The sequence below is a fragment of the Erithacus rubecula genome (assembly GCF_903797595.1).
Source record: "Erithacus rubecula genome assembly, chromosome: 5".
In the NCBI taxonomy this organism is placed as follows: Eukaryota; Metazoa; Chordata; class Aves; order Passeriformes; family Muscicapidae; genus Erithacus; species Erithacus rubecula.
Genome location: NC_136687.1, coordinates 66,785,540 through 66,809,684, shown reverse-complemented (window position 1 = coordinate 66,809,684; position 24,145 = coordinate 66,785,540). Strand labels below are relative to the sequence as shown.

At 55.9% G+C, this 24,145-nt stretch overlaps 2 protein-coding genes and 1 long non-coding RNA gene across 6 annotated transcripts in view; 1 reads left to right on the top strand and 2 right to left on the bottom strand.

Annotated features, from left to right (window-relative positions):
- DCTN6 (dynactin subunit 6) overlaps positions 1 to 22,762 on the bottom strand; it is a 41,932-nt gene extending 19,170 nt beyond the window's left edge. The window contains exons 1-7 of one of the 2 annotated variants that reach the window (XR_013774291.1): positions 22,660 to 22,762; positions 22,455 to 22,519; positions 22,274 to 22,379; positions 21,617 to 21,705; positions 21,377 to 21,424; positions 21,146 to 21,288; positions 20,903 to 21,064 (exon numbers count right to left, since the gene is read on the bottom strand). Coding sequence is in view for 1 of the 2 variants with exons in the window: in XM_079306023.1 (XP_079162149.1) it covers positions 20,966 to 21,064; positions 21,146 to 21,288; positions 21,377 to 21,424; positions 21,617 to 21,705; positions 22,274 to 22,379; positions 22,455 to 22,519; positions 22,660 to 22,682 (573 nt within the window). In the remaining variant the exon portion in view is untranslated. Of the gene's footprint in view, positions 1 to 20,748; positions 21,065 to 21,145; positions 21,289 to 21,376; positions 21,425 to 21,616; positions 21,706 to 22,273; positions 22,380 to 22,454; positions 22,520 to 22,659 lie in introns of those variants that run through there. The other variant, XM_079306023.1, reaches the window with a different exon arrangement.
- RBPMS (RNA binding protein, mRNA processing factor) lies at positions 5,315 to 18,851 on the bottom strand. Of its 2 annotated transcripts, XM_079306021.1 has the most exons (9): positions 18,720 to 18,851; positions 12,713 to 12,790; positions 12,497 to 12,535; positions 12,327 to 12,389; positions 11,455 to 11,605; positions 10,774 to 10,904; positions 8,987 to 9,056; positions 7,594 to 7,699; positions 5,315 to 6,997 (listed from the first exon to the last, which is right to left on the bottom strand). In XM_079306021.1, the coding sequence occupies exons 1-7, from the start codon at positions 18,780 to 18,782 to the stop codon at positions 8,994 to 8,996; spliced, it is 588 nt and encodes a 195-aa protein (XP_079162147.1). In that variant the 5' UTR covers positions 18,783 to 18,851; the 3' UTR covers positions 5,315 to 6,997; positions 7,594 to 7,699; positions 8,987 to 8,993. The 2 variants fall into 2 exon arrangements, with proteins under 2 accessions (XP_079162147.1, XP_079162148.1); XM_079306022.1 differs by lacking the exon at positions 10,774 to 10,904.
- On the top strand, positions 10,913 to 20,601 carry LOC306802174. Of its 2 annotated transcripts, XR_013774292.1 has the most exons (7): positions 10,913 to 11,348; positions 12,036 to 12,128; positions 13,678 to 13,775; positions 14,225 to 14,287; positions 15,687 to 16,035; positions 20,068 to 20,178; positions 20,392 to 20,601. It is a non-coding gene; the product is annotated as an uncharacterized lncRNA (long non-coding RNA). The 2 variants fall into 2 exon arrangements; XR_013774293.1 differs by lacking the exons at positions 10,913 to 11,348; positions 12,036 to 12,128 and having other exon boundaries at positions 12,799 to 14,287.
- Positions 22,763 to 24,145: the final 1,383 nt, after the last annotated feature.

Sequence of the window (24,145 nt, the reverse complement as noted above, 5' to 3'; positions counted from 1 at the left end):
AATAAGTTTTGCAGCTTGTTAGGGTAAAATCTAAAAAACAGCTGAAGGGGAGCTCACATTGGCCTGCTGGTGGTGTCATGGACTATAGACAAGTGGTGAAGAACGCAGGTTCAGACAATAAGCACAGAGTCATAGAATCTCAGACTGGTTTGGGTTGGAAGGGACCTTAAAGCCCATCCCGTTCCAGCCCCCTGCCATGGGCAGGGACAACTTCTGCTAGACCAGGTTGCTCTAAACCCACTCCAGCTCAGCCTTGGACACTTCCAGGGATGGGGCAACCACAGCTCTGGGTAATCTGGGGGACCACAGCACCCTCACAGGGAAGTCTTTCTTCCATATATCTAAGATAAATTTCCCCTCTTCCAGTTTGTACCCATTCCCCCTTGTCCTGTCACTACAGTCCCTGATGAGCAGTCCCTCTTTGGCCTCCTTGTAAGTCCTTCCAGATACTGGAAGGGACTTTGAGGTCTCCATACAGCCTCCTCCACAGTGAGTAGACCCAATTTTCTAAGCCTGTCAGAAAGAAGAGGAACATGAGCTCCTCTCTTGTGTAGACTTCAGGAGTTGGATTTTGTTTCCCAAAGATGCTCCCAGTGCCCCTTTTTTTCCCAAGACATCTTAAAAATCAAATGGTGGAACTAGAAAACATCTCAGACTATATGAGCATGAGTCTGTTTGCTGAAACCATTTTAGTACCATTTCAGACCACTTCAGCCTCTTCACAGCATTATATCCTGATGAGCTTTTTGCTGAAGTTCAGCTGTTAAAAACTTAAACCTCCTTCATATTCTTCCAGGAATGTTGTCTTGTGTTCTGTGTCTGGCAGAATGACTCTCCTGGTGGCCAAAACCACCATACTCTCAGCTTGCTTACTTTGGCAAAACCCTTCTTCCCTCAGTCTGGCATTGCAAAGGGCTGCTGAGAGGCATCATATTCTGTCCTGGCAGCCCTGGGCCATTATCCCAATTTTTTTCCTCCTTCCCTGGAAGCATCTGCTGAAAACTGGGAAAATGAGGGCTCTTGTGCTGAGAACATAGAACAGAATATTTCAGATGGACATGGTCTGTGGCAGGCACCTTGGTCTCATTTATTTCAGGAAGGTTCTTTGGCAAACCCATCTCAGCACCAGGATTTGGTGGGTTGGTCCTGACATGGTTTTCCTTTTTCAAGGGACAAGTTGAGTAGCCCAGGTGTGTCACACATCTAAACATGCATCTCCTCTGACTAACTTCTCTCCTAGAAGTTGCTCTAACTGAAGAGTTATTCCACCTCCTGCTCCATTATGATGATCATTCTGGAAGGGGATGGAAAGCAGCGGGATTGTGTATGGTTGAATGAGAAAACTGACATAAGGCAATGTGTACTAGAGCTGATCTATAATTCATGGTGATCATTCCAGGCTTTTAGGAAGCTTAGGAGAGGGAGGTGAGGGAGCTCTGGGAAAGGGTTTGGAGCCCTGCACGTGGCTGCAGCCAGCCAGGGCTGTCAATTCGATGAGCACGGGCGGGCGGTGCTGGGCCACCAGGGAGGGCCGTGCTCCCACTACCTGCTGATGGGGAGGGGCTGCCTTTGCACATGGCTGGAAGCAAGTGCTGCTGACACCTCATTATTTCCAGCTTTGTTGCTCACTTTACGGTCGTTGCTAATGTACCAGGCCCAAATTCCTTTGTGTGTTACTGCCTCGGGGGCCTCGGGCAGCTCCTGCTTCTAGGGGAAGGATGTCCAGTAGAACCAGTGCTTAGTGTTGGCTGGTTTAGACTGGCAGCCCAATCAGGCACAGGAGAGCTTGGATCTCAGCCTGCTGGTGCTGGCTTCTTTCTGCTGGCCAAGTCAGGGATATGGCCAACGAGGTGCTCTGGGATGTGATCCCATCCTGGGTCTGCTCTGGCACTGTTCCTCAGGCTCTGCGGGTGCCTTCTGACTGTGTCAGTGTTGTCAGCCCTGCACAGGCTCTCTGGACAGGTCCCTGCAAAGCAATCAAGGTTGGCATCTCCCCAGAAGAGAGGGCTTGCCTGGACACAGCAGGGCTCCCTGCTATTGCATAGCTGCAGCTGTTCTCTTCCCAGATGAGGTGACTGCAGCCTGCGCCGCTCCAGCGAGGGCCAGCAGAGCAAGGGAAGCAGTTGGCTCACTGCTCAGCACTAGGGAGCTCACACCTGGACATTGTGTCCAGTTAAGGTCTCCCCTCTGTACTGAATTGCCCCTCCATCCCCAGGGATGCTGGCTGGAGCTCCCAGGCTGGTCAGGGCTGGGAGGAGTTTTGGGGAGCTCAGTGTGTTGAGCATGTGGCTGGGGATGTATCTGATCACAAGGTACTGGGATGTGAAGAGGAGTAAGGAGGATGATGTGGTCAAATGCTTTTGGCAGCTATGGCAGATGACATAATAGGGGAATGTGGGAAGTTTGGCTTGGATATTGGGAAGAAAACAGCTGGTGGGGAGATGTCTCCATCCGTGGAGGGTTCAAGCATTGCCCAAACAAGACCAGGCTGCCCAGGTCTCTTGGTGGCAGGTCCTGTTGTGAGAGGGAGGTTGGATCAGAGACCTCCTGCAGCGCACAACTTCCTTCTATACCCACACATCTGTGGGTCTGAGCCCTGCTTCCTTCCATGCCTCCTGGCATGCTGCAAGAGCAGTTTTTGTTTCCCCCAGCTTGCTTTCTGCTGCTTTGGCTTGTAGTGGCCTCTGGGTTACTCAACAGCTCAGGAAAAACAGCCATGACTCTGAAAACCCACCAGTGCTTCTGTGCTGGGATTCACGTGTCCAACTGCACCGGCCTCGTGGGTTGGACATTGTGCAGAGTACAAGCACAGCAGGGGAAAAGGATGGTTAAGGCAGGAGGCTGTCCTGCCATTAAGTTAATTTTTTGACTATATACCTGCACTTCTGGGCTTGCATCCAAGGCCTGAAGTACTTGTGAGGTTTCTTCCTGCCTCCATCAGTTTGGTTGTGTTCTCTATTCCCTCCTGAGCTGGTTATTAATTATGGAGACTGCAGAGATGAAGTCCAGACTCTGCTAATGGTTGACTTCCCCGTGTTTTAGAGGCAGCATTTCAGGGACCTGCTAATGGTATTTCTCAGCTTTGCTTTTTTAAGCCCTGCTGTCATTTTGGTTTTTACCCTGAGCGAGGAGGTAGATGTGTTCAGGTGTTGGCTGGGGCCTGGCTCTTGGGGCAGATCACGTCTGCAGCACCCACTCATCCCCCTGGGTTGGAATGTCCTCTTTTTCATGCTGCCAGGGAGAACAGAGCCTTGCCTGGCAGCTCTCAGGCAGTGTGGTGACCCTTGCAGGGTGACACCTCTCTATTTCCCCTTTAGGAATCAGGAAACAAATCCATGCTGAGCACTGTGCCAGGCCCCAACTATCCTCACAAAGCCACCCATCTCTTTGCTCTTTGGCCTCTCTCACAGCCTGTGTCTCAGCCTTTAAAGCTGCCTGGTGCTCTCCCATCTCTCCTCTCCCAGCCTTGTTATTCCTTCTCCCCCTCTCCCAGGAGCAGTGCTGGGCTTGCTCCTCCTCCCTGCCCCATCCGGGCTGCGGGTGCTGCCGGCCTTGGCGCCGGCTCTGTCTGCCCTTTGCTCTCCCTGGCCAGGCTGCTGAATCTCCATTCCTGCAGCAGAATCCCCTGTCCCTTCTGCTGCTGCCTGACCATCCACCCCAAATCCTCTGAGAGATCTGGCTCTCCTTCCCCCACCTTGTTCCTATTTCTCAACTGTTCTCTGCTTATATTCATCCGATGTGGGGAATCAGCGCTGTGGTTTTTTTCTTGTAGGCCCTGCCAGGCTGTTCTTTACCTTTACAGCTGCTTCCAGCCTGCTGCTGGTCAGCCAGCCTCTATGCAGGGATGCACAGGAAGGAGCTGCTTGCATCCCCCCCTCCCTGAGCTTAGCCTTATGCTAGGGGGATGGGAAAAAAAGGGCTTGGGAAAACGGAAACAATGAGAGTGCAAAATCTCGCTTTGGTTTTTCCAGCTCTGCCTGTTCATATCCCCCCGGACTTATCCCTGGTATTGGATGGCAGCACTGGCCTGGGAGTCCCTGATCCCGTTTTGCAATTCTCCAGTGTCAGCCAGCAGCTTGGGCTTTCCTGTAAGTGCCCCAATGGTCACAGGGAAGGAATGTTCCCCCGGCCGCAGGGGAAAGGTCACGGCAGGCAAAGGGGACGCCGGGCGAGCAGCCGCTGCTCCCGCCCCTCGCTGATGAGGGCAACGCTCATCAGCACAGAGACAAAAACAGCCTGGCTTATGGGGGAAACTGGGAAAAAAAAAAATGGTTCAAGAGGTTAAGTATTTTGGGCAAGGCCCCACTTCCTTTCACAGGGCAGATCTGGGAGCAGATGCAATGCCCAGGCAAAGTCCAGGATGCATGCACGTTTCATGGCTCTCTTAGCTGGAGGATGTTTGCTGCTGAATCCGCGCCCAAAAACATCTGTGTGTCCCTTAAAGTGGTGCCTGGGACAGAGGTTTTGGCCAGTTGCTGCTGCTCAGAGCAGCTCTCAGGCTGAGCAGCATGTTGTGGCTCCCTTCCCTTCCTTCCCCTGCCTGCCAACAAACCTCTCCGCTGGATGCAGCTCGGAAGGAAAGCTGTGAAAGCTGTGACTCGCGGTGGCCGCAGCGGGATTAACATCCAACTTTAAGGGCTTAACTCATCCCTGCCAGCCAGGGGTTTCAAATAACTGCCATGCCTCTTCCTTCCACCCTGGAGCTTGTAGCTTTTTTAATCCTGTCCTTTACACCCCGTTTCCCTGGCTGCCTTTGTTAAGCTGGAGCTTGCTCCTGGCTTTGTTTTTTGAAGCCTGGCCTGTTGGTTGAAACTCCTGGGGGTGCTGGTCACATTTATCAGGGTGAGTGCAAAGCAGAGAAAGGAGGAGGAATTTCTAGGTTGGGCTTACAAACCCGAGTTTTTCAAAATTCCCAGCGTGTTAAAAAAAATACAGAGCTAATCTGGCCCTTCGTCTCTAGGTTACGTTTGCCTCAGCCGAGGCTGAGCTCATGGAAAATTGCATCCCAGCTCCTGTGCTCCCTGCCAAGATTGGTAGGTTTAAAAACTAACCGATAACATCTTTGTAAACTTGGAGTCATTTCTTTAAAGCCTGCTGATCCTTCCAGCCTGGATTTTGGAGCTTTCCTAGAGATCCAAGAGAGCCAAACAGGACGATGGCATCTGCCCTGAAAAATCACCCAGGAGCCTCGCAGTGCTTTGAGTTTTTCCCGAGGGAGGAAAGAGGCTGATGCTCGCCAAGGCCCTGAGGGGTGTGTTGGGATCCTTCTCCCTGTTCCTAGCCAGAGACACAGCACACAGCCACGCTCTGCGCGTTAACTTACAATAATCACCGGCTTTATTTTTAAAAAATTACAATAGAAAAGTACCTTTAAACATATTTCCAAAAGCAGAGTAGACAATGTGGAAGCTTCTCTCCTCTCCACGAGACAAAGTACAGGAAATAGTTTGCTAAAAGAGTTAGTCCATCGCTGGGGAACGCTGGTATCGTTCCTTTTGGAGCCGCTCTGAGGTTTGCCTTGGATTTGATTTCTTCTCACACCACTTTGATCAGGCCCATTTATTACAGAAGACCCCAGCGCGACAGTTTCTGATCATGAAAAACCCCATTTTTTTTCCTCCCCCTGTCCCACCCTGACGGCCAGAATCTCAGCCATCTTATTTTGGCCCACCCACAGGACAAGAGGAAGGAGAAAGGAAAAGGCGATGATGTTTAATGAGGCCACGAACAGCTGGGAAAAACCGGTTATGGTGAGGCCTGGGCAGCAGCTGAGCTCAGTGTTCCCTGCAGCTGGAATGGAGACTGGGGAAAGGCAATGGCAGGAGAAGTTCTGCACCTCCCTTTGCAAGAGGCTGAAATCTGACAGGTTTCAGGTCAGGTTGCTCTCTTCTTTTTCCCAATTCCTTCTGGAGCAAGGAGAAGGAGAACTAGTACGCCAAGCAGTCTCTCTGCTGGTAAGGGATAAAAAGGATGTAAAGGATGTTGGCAGCCTTCCTTTTTGTCTTTGCATATGGGAGCATGGAAATGCCACGCAGGGAGCAGCTGGACCAGCATAACATCAGCACTAAAACCACAGGCCAGGCCAGGCCAGCGCTTCAGCATAATGGGAAGCCCCTTGGGACTCACATCCAACCTTGAGGAAGCTGGCAAACCAAGGATTTGTTGGTATGTTTTTTCATACAGCAGTATACGCTGCCCGTAAGAGCTTGGAGCAGTCATGGCAGGAGGAGGAGGAGGAGGCAAATTGTCACCTTGCTACATGTGTGGGCTGTCTGCCCATCCCTGATCCGAGCTGTTGTACCCCATGGAAGCTTTGCACAGCAGCTATGAACACAGCCCCAAGGTAAAAAAAAAAAAACAAAACAAAACACGGGAAGAAAGTTCCTGATTGTCCTGCCTGCTCGTCATTTGGTGCAACTGGGAAGAAAACAGTAATACTGTAGTGTCTGCAGATGCCTTGCCAACACGGCCAGAGCACAGATCCTGTGCCAGAGGGAGCACAGAGGGAGCACAGTTCCTACAAACCCGCATGGTGTGTGTCAAATCCTCACACTTGTGAACATCATGCCTTCGACATGCAGCTGACGGGGCCGGGGATAACAAGACTCTTCTTTACACACCTTGGAAGTCAAGCACTGTGGTCCAACCCGGAGTAAGATTGTCCTTGAGGAGCTTTGGTACAAAAATACTTGCTCTTGTTTTGGCTTTTTTTTTTTCTTTTTCTTTCTTTTTTTTTTTTTCTTTCTTTTTTTTTTTTTTTTTTTTGTAGTCTGCTTTCCTATGGTTCCATTTGAAAAGCCTTTTCAAACACTACAACAATGCCTGTCAAACCATGCTTTCAGGAGTAACACACTCTTCCTTACAAATATACAGTGTAAAAGAGGAAAATATTATTACTAGGTATGTTTTTCTTTTTTCTTCTAGGAGAGCAGATGTGTGATAGAGGCTGTGGGAAAGTCTTGGAGGAATCCAAACTTGTGTGAGGTTTTTTTCAAGCCTGAAATAACAAAGAGAGGTGTTAAAAAAAAAAAAGAGCAGCTGTGATGGTGGAAAGTGGGCTGTGGTTAATCTCTTTTACTTTGTGGAAGGAAGGAAGGAAGCAAGGTAGGGGAGAGGAAGTCTTGTTTTGGAAATTTGTGTCAGAACCATGCTTTAAGGATAGTTGTTTAGCAGGGAAAGGGCAAAGTGGCAAATGCCTGCAGGGAGAGACCGTAGCATCTCAGGCATAAAGAACCCCACTGATCCCACTTTGTTTCTGCCATTGGCTGCAGTCCCTGGGGTTTGAACTGGGAAGCTGGGAGTTAAGTTTGAGTTGCATTTTGCACTTAAGAGGAATTCAGTCTCTGGATTGTTGATCCAAGGCAGGAAGCAAGGACGGAGATGAGATTAGCGGGGGTAATTCAAAGCCGAGAGGCATTCCTTGGCTGTGGAAACTCTCACCCCAGATAACAGTGATAAAGGCAGAGCCATGCTTCTGCAGGGCAGTGGCTGGAGCAGCCCCAGGGCCCTGCCAACCTCAGGGACATTGTGATGGCTTCCTCACTCCTCTGCCCCCTTCCCAAAGCAGCCAAACCCACAGAGCCACATCCTTACCAGCACACTGAGGTCCTGTGGAGAGCACATCAACCCAGTAGCCACCTCGGAAGACTCCATTAATACCCACAAGACTGACTGTAGGCCACCATCACACACCTGAGACCTGTGGGAGGACACAGCAGGAGTGAGGGACACTGGCACTGGGGCTGAGGTCAGTGTGCTGTGGGGAGGGGTGATTTCACTGACCAGAGTCAGCACTTCCTGAGGGCACAGTTTGCAGCTTCATTCAGCCAAAAGTGAGACTTGGTGATCTCAGACTTTTCCAGCCTAACTGATTCTGGGATTAACCCCACCGTGATGGACTCCAGGCAGCAAATACAGACACATGCAGGCAGGAGAGCCAGGCCCTCAGCCAATCCCTCAGTGGGCTGTGCCCTTCCCAGGTGGCAGAGCCAGGAATGGAAACAGGAGGTCCCTGACCCTCCATCCTTGCCACCCACTGTGGCTCTTGGGCTGGTGGACCCGTTTCAAGGGATTTGCTCATCTCCCCTTCCCAAACAGGCTTCTGCTTATATTTTATCTGGAAACATTGGCATGTTGCATATTTTGGAAGAACCATTGGTTCCCAAAGCTTCGCTACTCCCTATTTTTATCTGCTGGACCTAAAATAGCCCGAGAATTCTTCATGGATCCAAGTCTGGGGCCAGCTACAGCCAGGGCAGGGCCTCCTGCCCTCCTGGCTGAGTGACCTCGTGGCCTCAGCACAGGGCTGCAGATGCCAGGCAGATGGGCAGAGCAGTCATGTGCGAGCATGGGCAGCTGATGCCAGAGCTTTGGATGCACTGGCAGCTCTCCACAGCTGGGTGTGGAAGCAGGAGGCTTCCCAGCAGGAATAGTTCCCAGCTAGGATGGTCCAGGCAGGCTGAGATTACAGGGCAAGCAGTGCTCAGTGTCCACCAAGGCTCTCTTCCCTCTTCCATTTGAGTTCCTTTTGTTTATTTGTCCATAAAGGCCAAAGTTATTTGCAGAGCATATCTTGCAAGGCTTTTTCCATCCGAAGAGGTCCCAGATGGAATGGGATCCGTCCCTCCCTCCTGCTGGACAGCCGGCTGCTCGGTAAGGCTGTGCTTCTTGTTTTGGCAACTCCACCACTCTAGGCTGCCTGGATAATTTTCCTTAAGGTTTCATGAGGTGATTGTGTCAGGGCTGCCTTTTCCATCACCACACCCCCCCTCTGGCACGGTGCCTTCCCCAGGACATGCAGGAAAGTGTTGGGGTGAATCGTGGCACAGACATCCTTTTCTGGGGACAAGGAAGGCAACTGGACATGAGGTGTCTGCTGAAAAGTGGCCACACACCCTGAGCTGCTGGAGACTGGGGGAAGCTCAGGGTAAAGGTGGAGGTGGTCCCCAGCCAGACAGGATGATGGGAGTAGGACAGTGGCACTCACCCGGCATTCAGCAGAACTGACGGGACTTCCAGCCCTGAGAACCAGCCTCGGAGGGAGGGAGCCAGCGCATCTGCAAAGGCAAGGGGACACGAGGTGAGAGGGGTTGGCTGCTCACCTTGGTAAGGTCAGGCTGTGTCTGGGCTCCCTTGTTCTGGTTTTCCCCAGGCACAGGGTGGAGGGAGATTGGAACACCAGCAGTACAGTCATCCCAGCTCCAATTCCAACAGCAACACTGAGGCTGAGCACAGCCCCCGGCATCGCTGCTTCCAGCAGGATGGAGCTGGGACAGCAGCCCCATGGTCCCACTGAGCAGGAGTGAGCTCATCCTTCTTAGCTCCTGCAAAGCTTGCTTGAAACAGGACAGAAAATGTCAGATGCCAAAATTTGGCGTGCAGGCACTCAGTGCTCTGCCAGATAACTCCAAGCCAGCCCCACCATCCATCCTGCAGTTCCTGGTCCCGCTGCTGTCTGCAGGATCCAGCAAAGCAGATCCAGTTTGGACGGTGGCACCAGTCTCCAACACCCACCCACCAAACCCACACCACCAGCAGCTGCACAGGGGGATGGGAAGGTGCCACCAGCACCCTCCCCACCGTGCTGGTATTTCACATCAGGTAATATTGTTTCTGTCTAACATCAGGTCTCAGCCTGGGTTTTCCCGAGGGACCCTCGGAGCTTCTGTGTGTCTCTGTTTCCTTGGCTGTGCGCTTCCCTGAGCAGGGCAGGTGCTGCCTGTTAGCAGTTATTTGACAAGGCAAGTACATAGCTGCAATAATATTTACCAACACTCTTCCTATGAACAGCAGGGCCCAAAAAGCTGGAGTTTTATCCAAAGGCTGCACATGGTTTGCACACTGAGCACTTTTCCTCATCCTCCTGCTCAAACCAGCCCCTGGATTCCAGCTCCAGCTCCCAGTGCATGGTGGCTCTGGATAACCTGGCTCAATCCCAGGGTACCAAGGCCAAAAGCCTGTTTTGGATGCAGTTTATCTGGCAAATTTATTTCCAGATATTTATTTGCTTGTTGCCTCTTATTCATCAGTGAGCTGGAGCCAGCTTGCTGCTGGCAAGATGGAGCAAAAGCAGGGACGATGTCCAACATGGATGCTGAGGAGGTAGCTCCCCTTTCCCCCCTTGTGGCAGGGGTCCTTTCCCAGCATCCCCATGATGATTCAAGGCTGGCACTGCAAAGAAATCCTCTTCCTCTGCCATTTCCACTTCTTCTCTTTCCCCAGCTCCTCTCTCAGGCAGGTGGTTAATTTTTAACAGCCACATGCTGCCATCGGGGGCCACTGGCAGCAGCAGCCAGCAGAAAGCGCTTGTGACGAGGCAGCACCTCGTCAATAAAAGATGGATCCTGCATTTGTGCTTCGCTTTCCTCTCCTCCCCGTGAGAACTGCTTGGCTTCACACCCGTGAACAGCATCCCAGCAATGCTCCAGGGGCAGCCAGGGCTTCTGGAGCCCTCATCTCACACTGGATGGGTGGTTCGGTGCCAGGAGCGATGGGAATGGTCCAGACCCTGAGAACATCCCCAGCTCTCCTTCCTCCCTCAGCACCTTCCCCACCACAGGTACTAGCAAAAGTAGGAAGGCAGAAAGAGGTGTCTGGGGAGAGACAGGACCCCTGCCAGCGTTCAGCTCCATTTGGGAGCCTTCCCTAAATCTCAGGGAGCGGGGAGTGAGTGCCTGTCAGCCGGGCAGAGTTAGTGGTGCGGTGAGCACCGAGGGGAAGGGGGTCCAGGGTGGGTGGGAGGGTGAGCAGTGGAGGTGGATGAGTTGGAATTACCTGGGCGTGCAGTGAAGCGGGATAGGTGAAAGCAGGAGGAGGTAGAGCAGGTGCTAATTCCGCTGGGTACAGAGGGTACGGCCCCCATACTTCAGGGCTACTGGGGTAAAGTGCAGGCACTGTGAGCTCATCTGCAAGAGAAGAAGAGGGAGAGTTAATGGTGACCACAGGGCTGTGACCCTGGCTGCATCTTTCCTTGTCCCCTTGAGGCAGGAGCAGAGCTGGCCCAGAAAAGTGTGAGATGCCACCGCTGAGAGCCGACTCGCAAAGCCAAGAATGCTACGGGGCTGGAGGCATCACTCAGCGAGCCAGGACTGGGCTTGTTATCTCCAAGAGTTTAGTAATCCCAGGGACTCAGCAGAGGAGAGTGTGCAGCTCATGCCTGTGTGCAACAGCAAGGTGAGGAGCTGGCGTCTGCACGAGACAAACTCTTCCAGAAGCAGAAACGGGCATGGAACTCTCACGGGTTTCTCCTGAGACCTCATCCTGCTCCCAGGCACCACGCCAGGCTGGCTGTCACCTGTCCCAGGCCCTCTCTTTGGAACCCCCAGCACGTGCCACCACGCAGCAAGCAGGTACCAACGCTTCCAGTCAGACCTGGTACTCCCCTTATTCCCCTTCCCCACCCCTCCCCTGGTGCCTGCCAGCCCGAGCGCTGCCGGCGGTGCGGGGGGCACTCACAGGGCTCGCGGGCGATGAACTGAGGTACGGCGGTGGGGAGGGGGGTGCTGGGATTCGGGGTGCCCACCAGCTTGTTCTTGGCCATCTTGGTGTTGGCCTTGGCAAACTCCAGCCGCAGCGTCTGGGGGATCTCGGGGTCGAAGCGGATGCCCTGCGGGGAGGAAGGAGGGAAGGAGGCGCGGCGGGTGGGCGAGCGCCGCCGCGTGCCGGCCCCGCAGCAAAAATAACTCCCCGTTATTTATGGGTTTTTTCAACTTGCAGCCCTGAAATGAGCTAATTTGCCGGGCCCCGAGGCGGCTCGCATTCCTCCGGCATCTTTAGCATCGGCACCATATTTGGCAGTCGGCATCCCTCAAGGCCGAGCTCTTATCCAGAGGGATTAGTGGAGCCAAAAAAAAAAAAAAAAACTTTTACATTGGGAATGAAGGCAAGTTAAAAAACAACCCCAAACCAAAATACCAAAATGCAGGGAGAACTGGGGAGGAATTGGAGAACCAGCTCCACGCAGTTCTGCCTGTGACTATTTTCAGGTAACTTCAAAGTTGTTAAAAGAAATGAAATTTGCTTTTTTTTTTTTGCAGACTTAGCTGGGATTTTTCCTGCTGAATAAACAGGAGAGGCTGGAAATGCTGTTTCTCACTTGTATCAAGTCCTCCTGGATGGCCCTGAGAAAGGTGAGAGGGATGCAGCCCTCCAGGAGGGAGGATGCAGCTGAGAAACACTGACAGGATTGTCTGGACAGATGGGGATGCCATGGGGCCAGCTGGCATGGGGGGTGCATATCCTTGGGATGGAGGAACTCAGAGAGTATCTGGGGACAGGGGAACAAGGGGGACATGGAGAAATGGAGTGGCTGGGCCAGGCACACTCACGTTCAGCGCGTTCTTTGCTGCCTCTGCCTCGGAGCGGCTGTCGAAGCTGACAAAGCCCACGGGCTGGGGAGGAAGGACAGGAGGTTCAGTCAGGCTCTTGGGGAGCAGAGAGAGGAGCCCCTCAACCCAGGGAATGGTGGGAGAGTTGCACTGTTTGGAGCAGCTCCTACCTGCTTGGAGGTGAGTTTGATGAGAGACCCTTCGTAGCCCTGCAAGGAAAGGATTAAAAAGGTTGTTTGTTGGAGATCCTCACAATTCAATAATAACTGAATAAACTGACTGAATTAGACTTCAGTGAGTTTCCAGATCCCAGCAAGTGATTTGGGGCCATGGGGCAGAGACCAGCCCCATGCTTTCAGCCCCCCTTTCCCTCCCCAGTTTGATACCTTAAAGGGTCTGAAGAGCAGGTAAAGTTCCCGGGGCTTGATATCCAGAGGCAACCCACTGACAAAAAGTGTTCTCACCTGGAAAAGAAGAAAGGAGGTTCCTGGGGACCCTCTCTCATCTCTAACTTGGGGATACCCCACGCTTCCCTCAGCCAGAGGGACAATGCCAGCCCAAGGGGAACCCCCTGGGCAGACAAAAGCCTTAAGCCACATCTGAGTGGTTCTGAATTTTTGGGAGGGGTGTCCCTATCCTTCATGTTGCCTTGGAGGAAGCTGCTAAGGCACCATGGAAAGGTAGCAGAGACCTGTCCTCACCCCACCAGTCCTCTGCAGGATAACAAGCTCACAGAATCCCAGCACCTTCCTACCCTGGTCTGGCAAACAGGATTTCTCCCATCATCCCCAGCAGATCCCGGACTCCACAGACAATGCCTATTGTCTCAGTTTAATTGCAGCAGCTCATTAAGGACTGGGAGAAGCAAACACCAGCTCTTCCTCCTGGAGGAAAGGCCCTGGCTTAAAGGGGGCTGGATTTAAGCAGCTTGTCCCTGGTTTGTAAAAGTCACCTTTTAAGGGGTTTAAATTCTTTTTGGGTGGATCTAACGTTTGTCATGGTGCAGCATCCTCAAAGCTGGGATGTTTGGCAGAAATCCTGCTCCCTCCACCCTAGGGGGGATGTGGGGCTCCTCAGGGATGGGCAAACCTTGTTCTGGGATGGTTTTGCTTTATAACCAGCTTCTAAGGAGGAGCAGTGTGGGGAACTGAAGCTTCTGTTCCTCTCCTCATCCCTGAAATCTCATCCTAACACTCTGGGCTAGAGAAGGGGAAAACCTCAATGTATTTTATTTAATTTTTTTGGCCAGGCACCCTGCCTGCCCCATTCCCTGGGAAAGAGACATGGGAAACAGCCAGAAAAAGCCAGCCCAGGCCTATTCTTTTGCTGACATTTCTTCTTTCTCTTGCAGATAAGCTATCTCTCCCATCTCCCAGCCTGGGAGCAGCAAACATTCCTGCTTTGTGGAACAAAACCTCTGGCTGACCTATATCTATTAAATAACAAAAGGTGCTCAGCTGTTTTTGCACACAGCCCTTGTGTCAACAGTCCTGGTGATACCCAACCTGGGTACCAGCATTATCATCACCATCATCATCCCTGCGGGTACCAGCATCCAGGCTGGATGAGATCAGGGAGACAGACAGATGTGGTCACCCCTTCCTGAGCCAGGGCTGCAGGCAGGCACAGCCTGGTAGCCTGTCCCCTCTACTGGGACCATCCCCCAGAGCACCTTAGGGGACCCCTGCCAGCCTTTTGCCTGTCTCCTGAGAGCAGGGAGTGATGGAGCATCCCACAGTGCTCAGTGCTGCCCTGGCCCCCAGTGGAGACACTGCCCGAATTTCTCCTGGCAGGGACTAGAGAAAGATTCACCTGGAGGATCTCTCCCTGTGCCCATGAAGTTCAACCTAAACAAAGCAAACTTTTCCTTTCCTAGGGTAAAAAATATTTGCTTTCAGACAGGTCCTCCTGAGCACGGCTGCTGTCCAGGGAATCGGCTCCCCAGACACATCCACCCTCCAGTGGGATTACAGGATTACATACCAGGCAAGTCAAGCATCCCTGCACGGTGTCCCCTGTCTCCCTCATCCCTGGAGCCATCCCTGGCTTCCTGCCTCTCCTCTCCTCTCCCAGGGGAACTTCAGGAAACACTAGGGCTGTTGGCCACAGCTCCAGTGGGAGGGACTGGAGGGAGTGCAGGAACCCGCTGCCAGTTTGCCGCATCCCTGAAATCCAAACCTACATGCCCAAGCCTGCCAGACCATTTATCCCCAAAGCCACACAGGAGAGAGACAGAGATGAAAGATCCCAAGGAACCCTCCGAAATTCAGCCCCACAGAGGAAGGGCTTCTCTTCTCTAATGACTTTGTTTTCTTTGCAAGTTCAAACGTAGGTCGGCCAAGTTTAAATCTGTAAAATTATACAGCAGCAAGAGGGAAAAGGGCTCCAAAGGATCCCCCAGCTGGATTCCAGCCCCAAAAGGGTTTTTGGGGCCCTGGGCAGGGGATAGATATGAGCTTCTGGGTGCTCCCTGTCTGCACCCCACAAATCTGGGCTGCATCCCAGCCCCAGGGATGTTTGAGTAGGTCCTACATAAACAGCATCCCTTTGCTGGGTAACAAGCAGGTGGGAATGGCAAAGCAAGGGAGCATCCTTGGGGCTAATCCCAGCAGGCTGGACAGAGATCCTTTTGCCAAGAGAAAGATTCTAGACAGAAATATTACTTCTGCCCTTAAATGGAAGGGGAGCTTTGGCCCACGGGGAGCTGCTCCAGGTTTTTTTGTGCTGAGAGAACCCAGGGATTCAGTCCCCATCCTCTATCAGAAACACTCCTAGGGAAAAATCCTTCCTTGAAGCAGGGAGAAAAAAAAAAAAAAAAGCCTTATCAGAGAAATTGCCAGGCAGCAGGCATGTATATGTTCTTCCATAGGGAAGAATTACTCCTTCTGGGAGGTGGATCAGGCACAGTGCCTGCTCTCAAGGATGTCATGGGACAGGGCCAGACTGACAGCTCTCGAGCAAGGATTAAAGGGCGCTGGAGCATGGGATTCCCCCAGCCTAAACCCCAGGTTTTTTTGGGCAGCCTGAGCTTTTCATTTCAGTTCTGTTGTACAAACATCTTTCAGTTTCTTTTTGGTGGAGCATTTCCCCATCTCTCCTTTTTTCTAAAATTTGGGGTGAAACCAAAGATTTTTTTTAAGTCAGAAGTTGCGGTGTTTACTCCAGGAGAAGCTCAAAGGTGACCACCTTGACTTTCTTCCATGGGGATGGCAGCTGTGGAACAGCTCCAAGTCCCTTTCCAAGTCCCCCTCTGCTCCTGCTGCTGCACCCCACAGCTCCCAGATTTGCTAGGGCTGCTGGATATCACCTGTGTTGCCTCACTCATAATATGTCCCTTTCTGGCTTTTGTTTTTCCTGCAGGAAGTCTGCTCTTCATCTCTGCCACTCTCCTCTTCCTTGGAAATCATGTCCATCCCACTTCTGGCCTGTCCCTTTCACCTCTGGATCTCACCATCCCGTTCTGCTGTCCCTGAAATCCTCCATCTCGTTTTGGGCCAGTTAAAGGGATTCTGGAAAGGATCTGCAGAGATTTGCTGGGATGGTCAGGGCCGAGGACATGCAAGGAGAGGCAGATTTGGGCCAGGAGATGACTGGCATCTCCAGAGCATGGATCAAGGGTGACCCCAGCATGGAGAGGTCCATGATGGAGCTCCAGCGGCCCTCTTCCTCCTCTTCACATGAAGCCACAAGCCAGGATTGTCTCCTGAAGGTAAGGAGGCACCAGGGAGGAATTTTTTTGGCTGGGACCCCCATCAGAAGGCAGTGCCCGCAGGGATGCCAGGTGCTGCAGCAGCAGTGCCCTGCCGGATGGTCCTGGTCTCGATCCCCTGCCCTGCCCTGCCCTGCCCTGCCCAAACCACCCCCGGTAAACGTTAACAGGCCGTGGGGAAGCGGGAGGCGTCCGGGTGATTCATCCACGAGGTATTTAATCGCCTCCTTCAGCCCAGCTCCCGTCCCTCGTCCGTCCGTGCGCCCCTTGCAGCGGGGCTCGCTTTAATTCTCCACCAGCCGATTATCCGCTTGGCTGCCCGCCGCCGGGGAGGCACCGGCTCCCGGCGGGAGCGGGAGGGCGATGGCACGGGGCTGCCATCGAGCCGCGGAACAGGGCGAGCAGGGCTTCCCCTCCCTTTCCCGGCAAAGCGGGGTGCTGCCTCCCCCGCGGCGGGGTGCATCCCCGCCCCGCCGGGATTAGTCCTGGCATAAATAGTCTCTTGGCTAATGGAGCGTCTTCCTCGGCTGGGTTTAGATTCCCGGGCTGTGTGTACGCATGCCTTCAGCCCGCAAAACTCCCCGACATAAACAAGGCTGAGGCCGAGGGATGCCGGCTCCTCCGCCCGGGGGATGCGGGAGGACCGGCATGAATCTCCGGCCTCGCCCCCCGTAGCCGCTTCTCTGGAAAAGCACGGTTCTCTCACGTCCGGGGAAGGACGGCAGGAGAGGAGCAGCCCTTGGGGAAAAGCGAGTTCAGAGCTGCCGGGGCTGGAACGAGGAAGCGGCAGAGGAAAAGGCAGTGAGCAGCCAAGGGAGCAGATGGGGGATTGCAACAGAGCGGAGGAGCGGCGGGATCAGGCGGGGGTCACACACGTCCCTGTCCCGCCTGGAGCTTGCTCCCAAACCCTCTGGATCCCACGCTTCAAGGAGGAAAGGAAGCAGGAGCACGGATGGATGGAGTACAGGGGCCACGGGGGCAAATGTTATCCACTCGCCGGGCACGTTCACCCTAGAAACCATCCCTGAGGTCCCCTCCCCATGGCACGGTTCCCCCGGGATGAGGGATCTGGCATGGGATGGGGACCAGGGCCACGAGCCGGGCTCTCCGCAGCCACTCCGCTACCAAATAAGGCCTCCGCCGAGCCTTTTACATGCCGTTCTCGCCCGGCCAAAGTGACGTGAGCGCCTTCCCAAATTGTTCTGGCTCCTCCGTGGGGAAGCCCCTGGCCCACAGCTCCCCTGCACGGGGGGGTCATTCCTGAGGGGACAGACGAGAGGGACGGGGAGGCCACCCGGGATGCCAGGAGCAGGCAGGAGGAGCGGGGATGAAAAGGGGCTTTTCCCAGCTGGCAGCACCCTGGCTGACCTCCCCGGGACGGGGGCTACTTCTCCCTCTTTTCTGAGGGAAGAGGAGGCTGGAAGGCAAGCCCTGGGATGGGGGAGGTGAGGCACAGTAGCTGGGCAACCCCTTTCCCTGCACTTGAGCAAATAGACAGCACCGGCTCCTCCAGCCTGGGCTGGAAAAAGTCCTGCAGGGCAAATACCTGCCTGGCACGGAGAGGGCATCGCCCTCCTCGTGTCCGCGGCTCTGTGGGCGTCCCTGGCACCTCCCAGCCGTCCCCTCCGGGTGTTCCCCTTGTCCAGCATCACCGGGTCAGGGGGTCCCCGAGGAGCAGCGGTGCAACAGCCAGCCCCAGGCCCTCCGGATCCGAGTGGGAGCGGAGTGAGGGCTGCCCTTTGCCAGCTTTTACGCTACAGGCCATGCTTTTGGAAGAGGCAACAGGCCTCCGTGGATGTCACCCACTGCCATGCCCAACAGAGCCACAGCCGCAGCATCATGTCCCACACACCCTGCAAGGCCACCAATGGAAAAAACTCCCCGGTATTTCGGAAACTTTGGGAAGTCCGAAGCCAGAACCACCCCTGGAATAAGCAAATGAGGGCAGGGGACAGCGGGCGCTGGAGCTGCGGTGATTGATCCCAGCTTTGGCACCAGCCAGGGACACCCGCAGGGAGCCAGCAGGGACCTGCAGGAGCAGCCCAGCCGGGTGGAGGGTGAGGAGGAAGAGGAGATCTCAGATAGCAATCTTCCCGCTCTCACACTCACAAAGTCCAAATTCCCATCCCAAGGTCACGGGCAAAACCAGGAACTTTCTGGCTGGAATGAAGAAAACCAGCTCTCACCGTGGCGGGGTGTGGGGTTCGTCTCCCGTGGGGATGGGAGCATTTCGGACGTTTTTGGGGTGTGACCCTTGGGAAAGAGATGCGCGGCCGCTGGATGCACGGTAGCCACGAGCACCGGCAGCACCGGGCACCGGCAGCGGCACCGGGGGGAGCCTGGTTTATCCCGCACGCCCCCCGGGAAGCTCCGTGTTCCCCCGCGTCCGCGGGTTCCCTCCGGCGAGGCGGAGGGGCGTTTGCGGGGAGCCCCGGGGGATGCGGGCGGTGCATGCGAGCGTCCCGGGAAGCGGGGATGCGCTCCCGCCGCTCGTCCCTGTCCCCCCCGCAGCAGCCCCGGATACCGGGAGCCGCGGAAGCCGAGGGGACCCCCCCGGCGCGGACCCCCCATCCCGTGTGGGTGCGTGGGCACCCGCGGAGCGCAGCTCCCGGGGATCGCGGGGCGGGAAACGGGAAAGCCGGACCCCCTCCGCCCCAAATCCCCCGTGTGTGTCCCCCCGGTACCTCCTCCTCGGGCAGGCTGGTGTCGGCGGGGCCGCCCTCCCTGTCGGCGGGGACGCTGCTCATGGTGCGACCGGCCAGGCTCCTGGTCCCGCCGGCGGCAGCCGCGTCCGGGCGGGCGGCGCTGGGGGCTGGTCCCGGCGGCGGCGGGGGGGCCGGGGCGGGGCGGCGCGGCCGGGGAGGGACGGGCGGGGGCGCGGCGGAGCGGCGGGGACGGAGCGGGCGCGAGGGGATGGAGGAGAGCGGGGCCGGGGGTGCGGGAGCTGGGACGCGCGATGCGGGGTTGGGAACGCGGCACACAGCGCTGGGGACATGGGACACAGCGCCGGGAACATAAGACACAAGGCTGGCGCCACAGAACAGAAGACTCGGGGCACAGTGTTGGGAATACAGGACAGTACGGGAGATATAGAGCATAGTCCAGGACTTGGGGTTGGGGATACAAGGCTGGAGACACGGGGCACGAGATCGGGGAGATGGACACAGTCTCAGGGACGTGGGACACGGGCTGGGGGTATAGGAGAGGGCTGGGCAGCGGGGACACGGGACATAGGCTGGGGTCACAGGACGCAAGATTAAGGATACAGGACATCAGGCTGGGACATGAATACATCAGAGCTGTGGGGCACAGGAGGGGACAATGCTGGGGACACCTGATGCAGGGCTTCGGGCAGTGGAAGGACGAGGAGGGGTTCATCACCCCAAACAGCCCCACCTGGGGGCTCAACCCCTCCCTGCCTGGCCGGGACTGTATTTAGGCTGGGCTTTTGCTGAGCCTGGCATCATTCACGCCTGGTTCTAGAGCTCGGTGTCGGGCCGTTCCAGCGCTGCATAGCCCCGCGCAGGGGCTGCGGTCCCGCAGGGCCGCGCTGACGGAGTCCCTCGGGGTGGGGAGCAGCAGCTGTGTCCAGAGCAGGTGCTGCCTGCGCACAATGCTCGGGGCCGGAGGTGACGCCGAGGACATCCTGCCCGCCACACAGGGCTCGCTCCCAACAGGCGCTTAAGGTCACCGCCTGCCTTGCTGCGCCTCACCGGCCGAAACACACCCGGGGGCGGCTGCCCAGGGGACACAGCCTGGCCACCCGCAGCTTTGCAGCCTCCCCGCAGCAGCGATTTACAGGGCAGAACCTCTCGTGTCCGGGAGGGAGGTGGAAATGAGCTATGCCAGCTGGATTTGGGGGAGCGGGAAGTGTCTGGCTACAAGGGCAGCTGAACCCCCAGAGGAAATCTAGAGCACAGGGATTGATCTAATCGCACAAAGCTGCTGGAGCCTCTGGCTTTTGGGGTAGATTGTCAGCAAGGGGAGAATTTAGAGATGGTTTTTATCTCCCTTTGTTTTCCTCCTCCATAGGCATCTCCACAAAAAGCTCTGGCTGGACAGCGGGCGGGACAATAGTCACAACCCTTATTTGGGCTCAGCTTTGAGGAAGAGCTGCAGTTCCCCAGCAGCGCTGGAAGCCAGGTTGGAATCTCAAACCGGAAAAAGGGGAGCTTTGGATTTTTTATAGCCATGAAACTGAACTTGGAGAGAAAATACAATTTGCTCCAGCAGATATTGCACTTGCTTCCTTGCCTTGAAGCCTCCAGTCCCAACCCAAAGCCCCACATCCCACAACAATTGGAGTTCCTCTGTGGTAGTTGCTGATCCTCTCCCCTCTCTCCCTCTTTCCCACAGGAATTTCTGCAGCACCGATGTCCATCTACACCGGGACACAACGCTGGACTGTGCCATACAGGGATAGAAGGGGAAGTTGTGAACAGCTGGAGACTCTGGGAGGACGGCTGGGAAGCGTGGGAGCCCCGAGGCTCCAGTGAAACGAATGGACCAGGTTCAGCTCCGCTCTGGGTCCTCTGGGAGGGAACCCGAGCAGGAGCAGCCTTCGGGGGAAGGGGCAGAGGGTGGCAGCGGGTGCGTGGAGCCTTTCCCACCGCAGGCCCGCGTGGATCCGGGATGCGGGGCCGGGACCCGCGGGGAGCGCGGGGTCACACCGCCCTCTGCCGGCGCGACAGTCACAGCGCCGCGGCTCCCTCGGACAGCCAACGCGGGAGGTTTTATTCCCAAAACAAAGCACAACAGTTAATGCATGACAGACAACAGACTGAAACCAGGTCTGAGATTCCCAGGGGAAGATGAATACATTACACAAACAAGCAGAAATCGTTTGATGGAATGAGGGATGGAGACTGGAGTGTGTAGTGCTTCCCAGGACCAAACACCCAGCCAGGCACCAGAAGCATGAGGTGGGTGCTCAGCTCTTGACAGGGGTGGACGAGGCCTTCATGGTCTTCTTCAGGTGGTGGTAGTTGGGCAGGATCTTCATCAGGAAATCCAGCTGCAGCGTCTGGGGCTGGAAGGGGAGGCAGGGAGGTGAGGAAGAGCCCTGGGGCAGCAGCCCTGAGGGCAGGAGGTGTCCCGGGGTCACACGCACCTGGGGCCGCTCGGTCTGCACGCGCCGCAGGCAGTCGGCCCCGTAGATGACGGTGTTCTCCGGGATCACCTCGTACGTGTTCACGTTGCAGCACGCCCCGATGATGCAGCCGCTCGTCAGGATCACGTTCCTGCCCACAAATGCTGCCAGGGACAGGGGAGACAGGGAGCCCCGTGAGCATCTGCAGGAGCAGGATCACAGCAGGGCCAAAGGCACTGAGCCCACAGTTACCTTTGGATTCAATGACGTTGTTGTCTCCCACCTTCATCGCCTGGGAATCTACAGGTCTGTGTTAAGTAAAACTAAAATGTTTTGATTTTTTTTTCAACAGGTGAAAAACCCTGATGCCATTTTCAAACCACCACCCAGCCCTGGGCTATTTGAACCCTGACAGAGCCCACAGATGCTTCCCCCTGGAGGGATCCAGAAGCACAGTCTGCAGGATGGTGTGTCACTGCACAGCAAGGATACAGCACCCGACCTCAAAAACATTGTTGGTGCCAATGACCATGGGCTTGGGCTCCACATCTTCGCTCTCTGGGGTTATATTTTCTGGATATCTGCAAGAAGGAAGAACAGATTTCCATGTGACAGTGTTCTGTGCAGCAGCTCAACTTTGTGACAGACTGAAGCCACAGATATCCCACCCAGCTGAGCTGGACTGCCAGAATTTTGAGACTGCTTAGGATGAGGATTCTGCTACTCTGTCAGCTTGAGAAGGATTCAGAAGGGGGACTTAGCAACCATCCAGTATCTGAATGGGGCCTACAAGGAGGCTGGAGAGGGACTCTGTCAGGAACTGGAGTGGCAGAATAAGGAGTAATGGGCACAGATTTAGAGAGGGGGAAATTGGTTAGATGTATGTAAGAAAATCTTTACTGTAATGGGGGTGAGATCCTGGAATAGGCTGCTCAGGGCAATACTGGCTGCCCCAATCCTGGAAGTGTTCAAGGCCAAGTTGGACAAGGCTTGGAACAAATCCTTCAAACACTTAACATTGGATGATTCTGTGGCTTTTCCCAAGCCACAGTGCCACGGGTGCACCCAAAATCACGAAGCTTGGTAATTTTTTTTTTAACAAACTCTACCTCCCCAGGGTTTTGAGCCCCCCCCGGGTGTCCCACGGACCCGTTGATGATGAGCGCCTGCTCCTCGATCAGGTTCCCTTCTCCGATGACGATTGGCCCCGCCTCGGCGATGATGCGGGCCTTGGGATGGATCACGGTGCGGGGCCCTGCGGGGACAGCCCGCTGTCACCCCGCGCCGTCACCCGGCGAGGGGACAGGGCCGGGTGGGGACGGGCCCTTACCGATGGTCACGTCCCCGCGGATCTCGCTCTCCACGCACACCACGGCGCCCGGCGCGATCTTCACGCTGCGGGGAGCGACGGGCCGGTCACGGAGCTGCGCCCGGGGACCGGCGGAGAGGGGACGCCGCGTCCCGGGGTGGCTGCGGGGGGAACGGGGGGGGACAAGCGGCAGGGATGGGGGGGATCGGGGGGGATCGGGACTCACCTCTTCTGCGCCTTCTCCGCCATGGCCGCGGCAGCGGCGCCTGCGCGGGGCGGAGCTCCGGGGGCGCGGGCGGGCCCGGCCCCGGTGGCTCCTCCCGCAACCCCGGGAGCACCGGCAGCACCGGGAGGAGCGGCAGCACCGGGAGGGGCGGGGCCGGCCCCAGGTGAGGAGGGGACTGGGGAAGCGCTCGATGAGCCGGGCACCTGAAGAGAGAGAGCGAGTGTCGTGTGCGGGGCTCAGGGAGCGTCCGGCGTGTTCGTGCTTGAGAAACGGACACCAGCCCCCGCGTTTGGGGCAACGGGCTCTTTTGGCCCGTTTTAGGGTCTTGAAATAAATAAATAAATAATGTTTTTTGGTTTGTTTGTTTTACGAAGTCCTGTGCTTTTTAATTTTTTTGGTGGGGGCGGGTCTCCAAGTCCTGTGTTTTTGACACATGGAACCAGCCCCACCCGTGCTAACTTGGGTCTGTGGAAGAGACTCCAGTTCTGTTTGGGGCGTGCCAAAGGAGGCCCATCCAGGCACTGTAAGGCTTTGACCGGAGAGCCCAAATCCCGCGTTTTGGGGCTCAGGGCAGACCCCAGACTGGGGAAGGGGGGTCGGAGGGAGCAGCGCCAGGGCGGGGCCGCGGGCGGGGCGGGGTCAGCACAGGTGAGCGGGGCGGGGTCAGCACAGGTGAGCGGGGCGGGGTCAGCACAGGTGCGCGGGGCTCCAGGGCGGCTGCGCGGGGCGGGACCGAGGGCATTTGAACCCTGGAAGCCGCCGCGGGCGCCATTTGCGCCCCCAGCACCGGGTGGGGTCGGCTGTGGCCGGTTCGGCTCCCTCGGTGGGGGCCAGGTGAGGTTCTCTCTATCCCTCTTTTCTTGCCTTCTTACCCCTCACTCCTTTTCCCCCTACTCCCCTATTCCCTCCTGTCCCTGCCCCTCTATGCACCTCGACCTCCCACTCCTTTCCTTTTCCTCTCTCCTCTCCTCTCCTCTCCTCTCCTCTCCTCTCCTCTCCTCTCCTCTCCTCTCCTCTCCTCTCCTCTCCTCTCCTCTCCTCTCCTCTCCTCTCCCGCTGTTATCCAATCCGAGCCCCCCTCTATTCCCTCTCCTACCTACACCTCTCTCCCGCACACCCAGCCTCCTCCTACACCCCTCTGCCCCCCCACAAACCCTGACTCCTGAGTCTATTTACTCTTCCTTCTCATTCTCCCTGCCCATCTCGACCCTGACTCCCCTTACTCTCCCCTCCTGCTCCTCTATGCCCCCTCTTACTCCCCCTGTCCCCCTTATCCCCTCTTATTTCCCTTATCTCTCCCTTATACCCCCAGCTCTCCCTTATCTTGACTCTCTCTCCTTTATATCTCTATTTCTCTCTTTTCTCTCCTCTGTCCCCTGTGTGTCCCCGCGGTTCGGGGTGCCGGATAATAAAGCCCAGAGGGCCGGAGCCGGCGCCCCCCCGCGGGGATCCCCCCCCCCCCCACACACAGACCGTCCCCAGCACC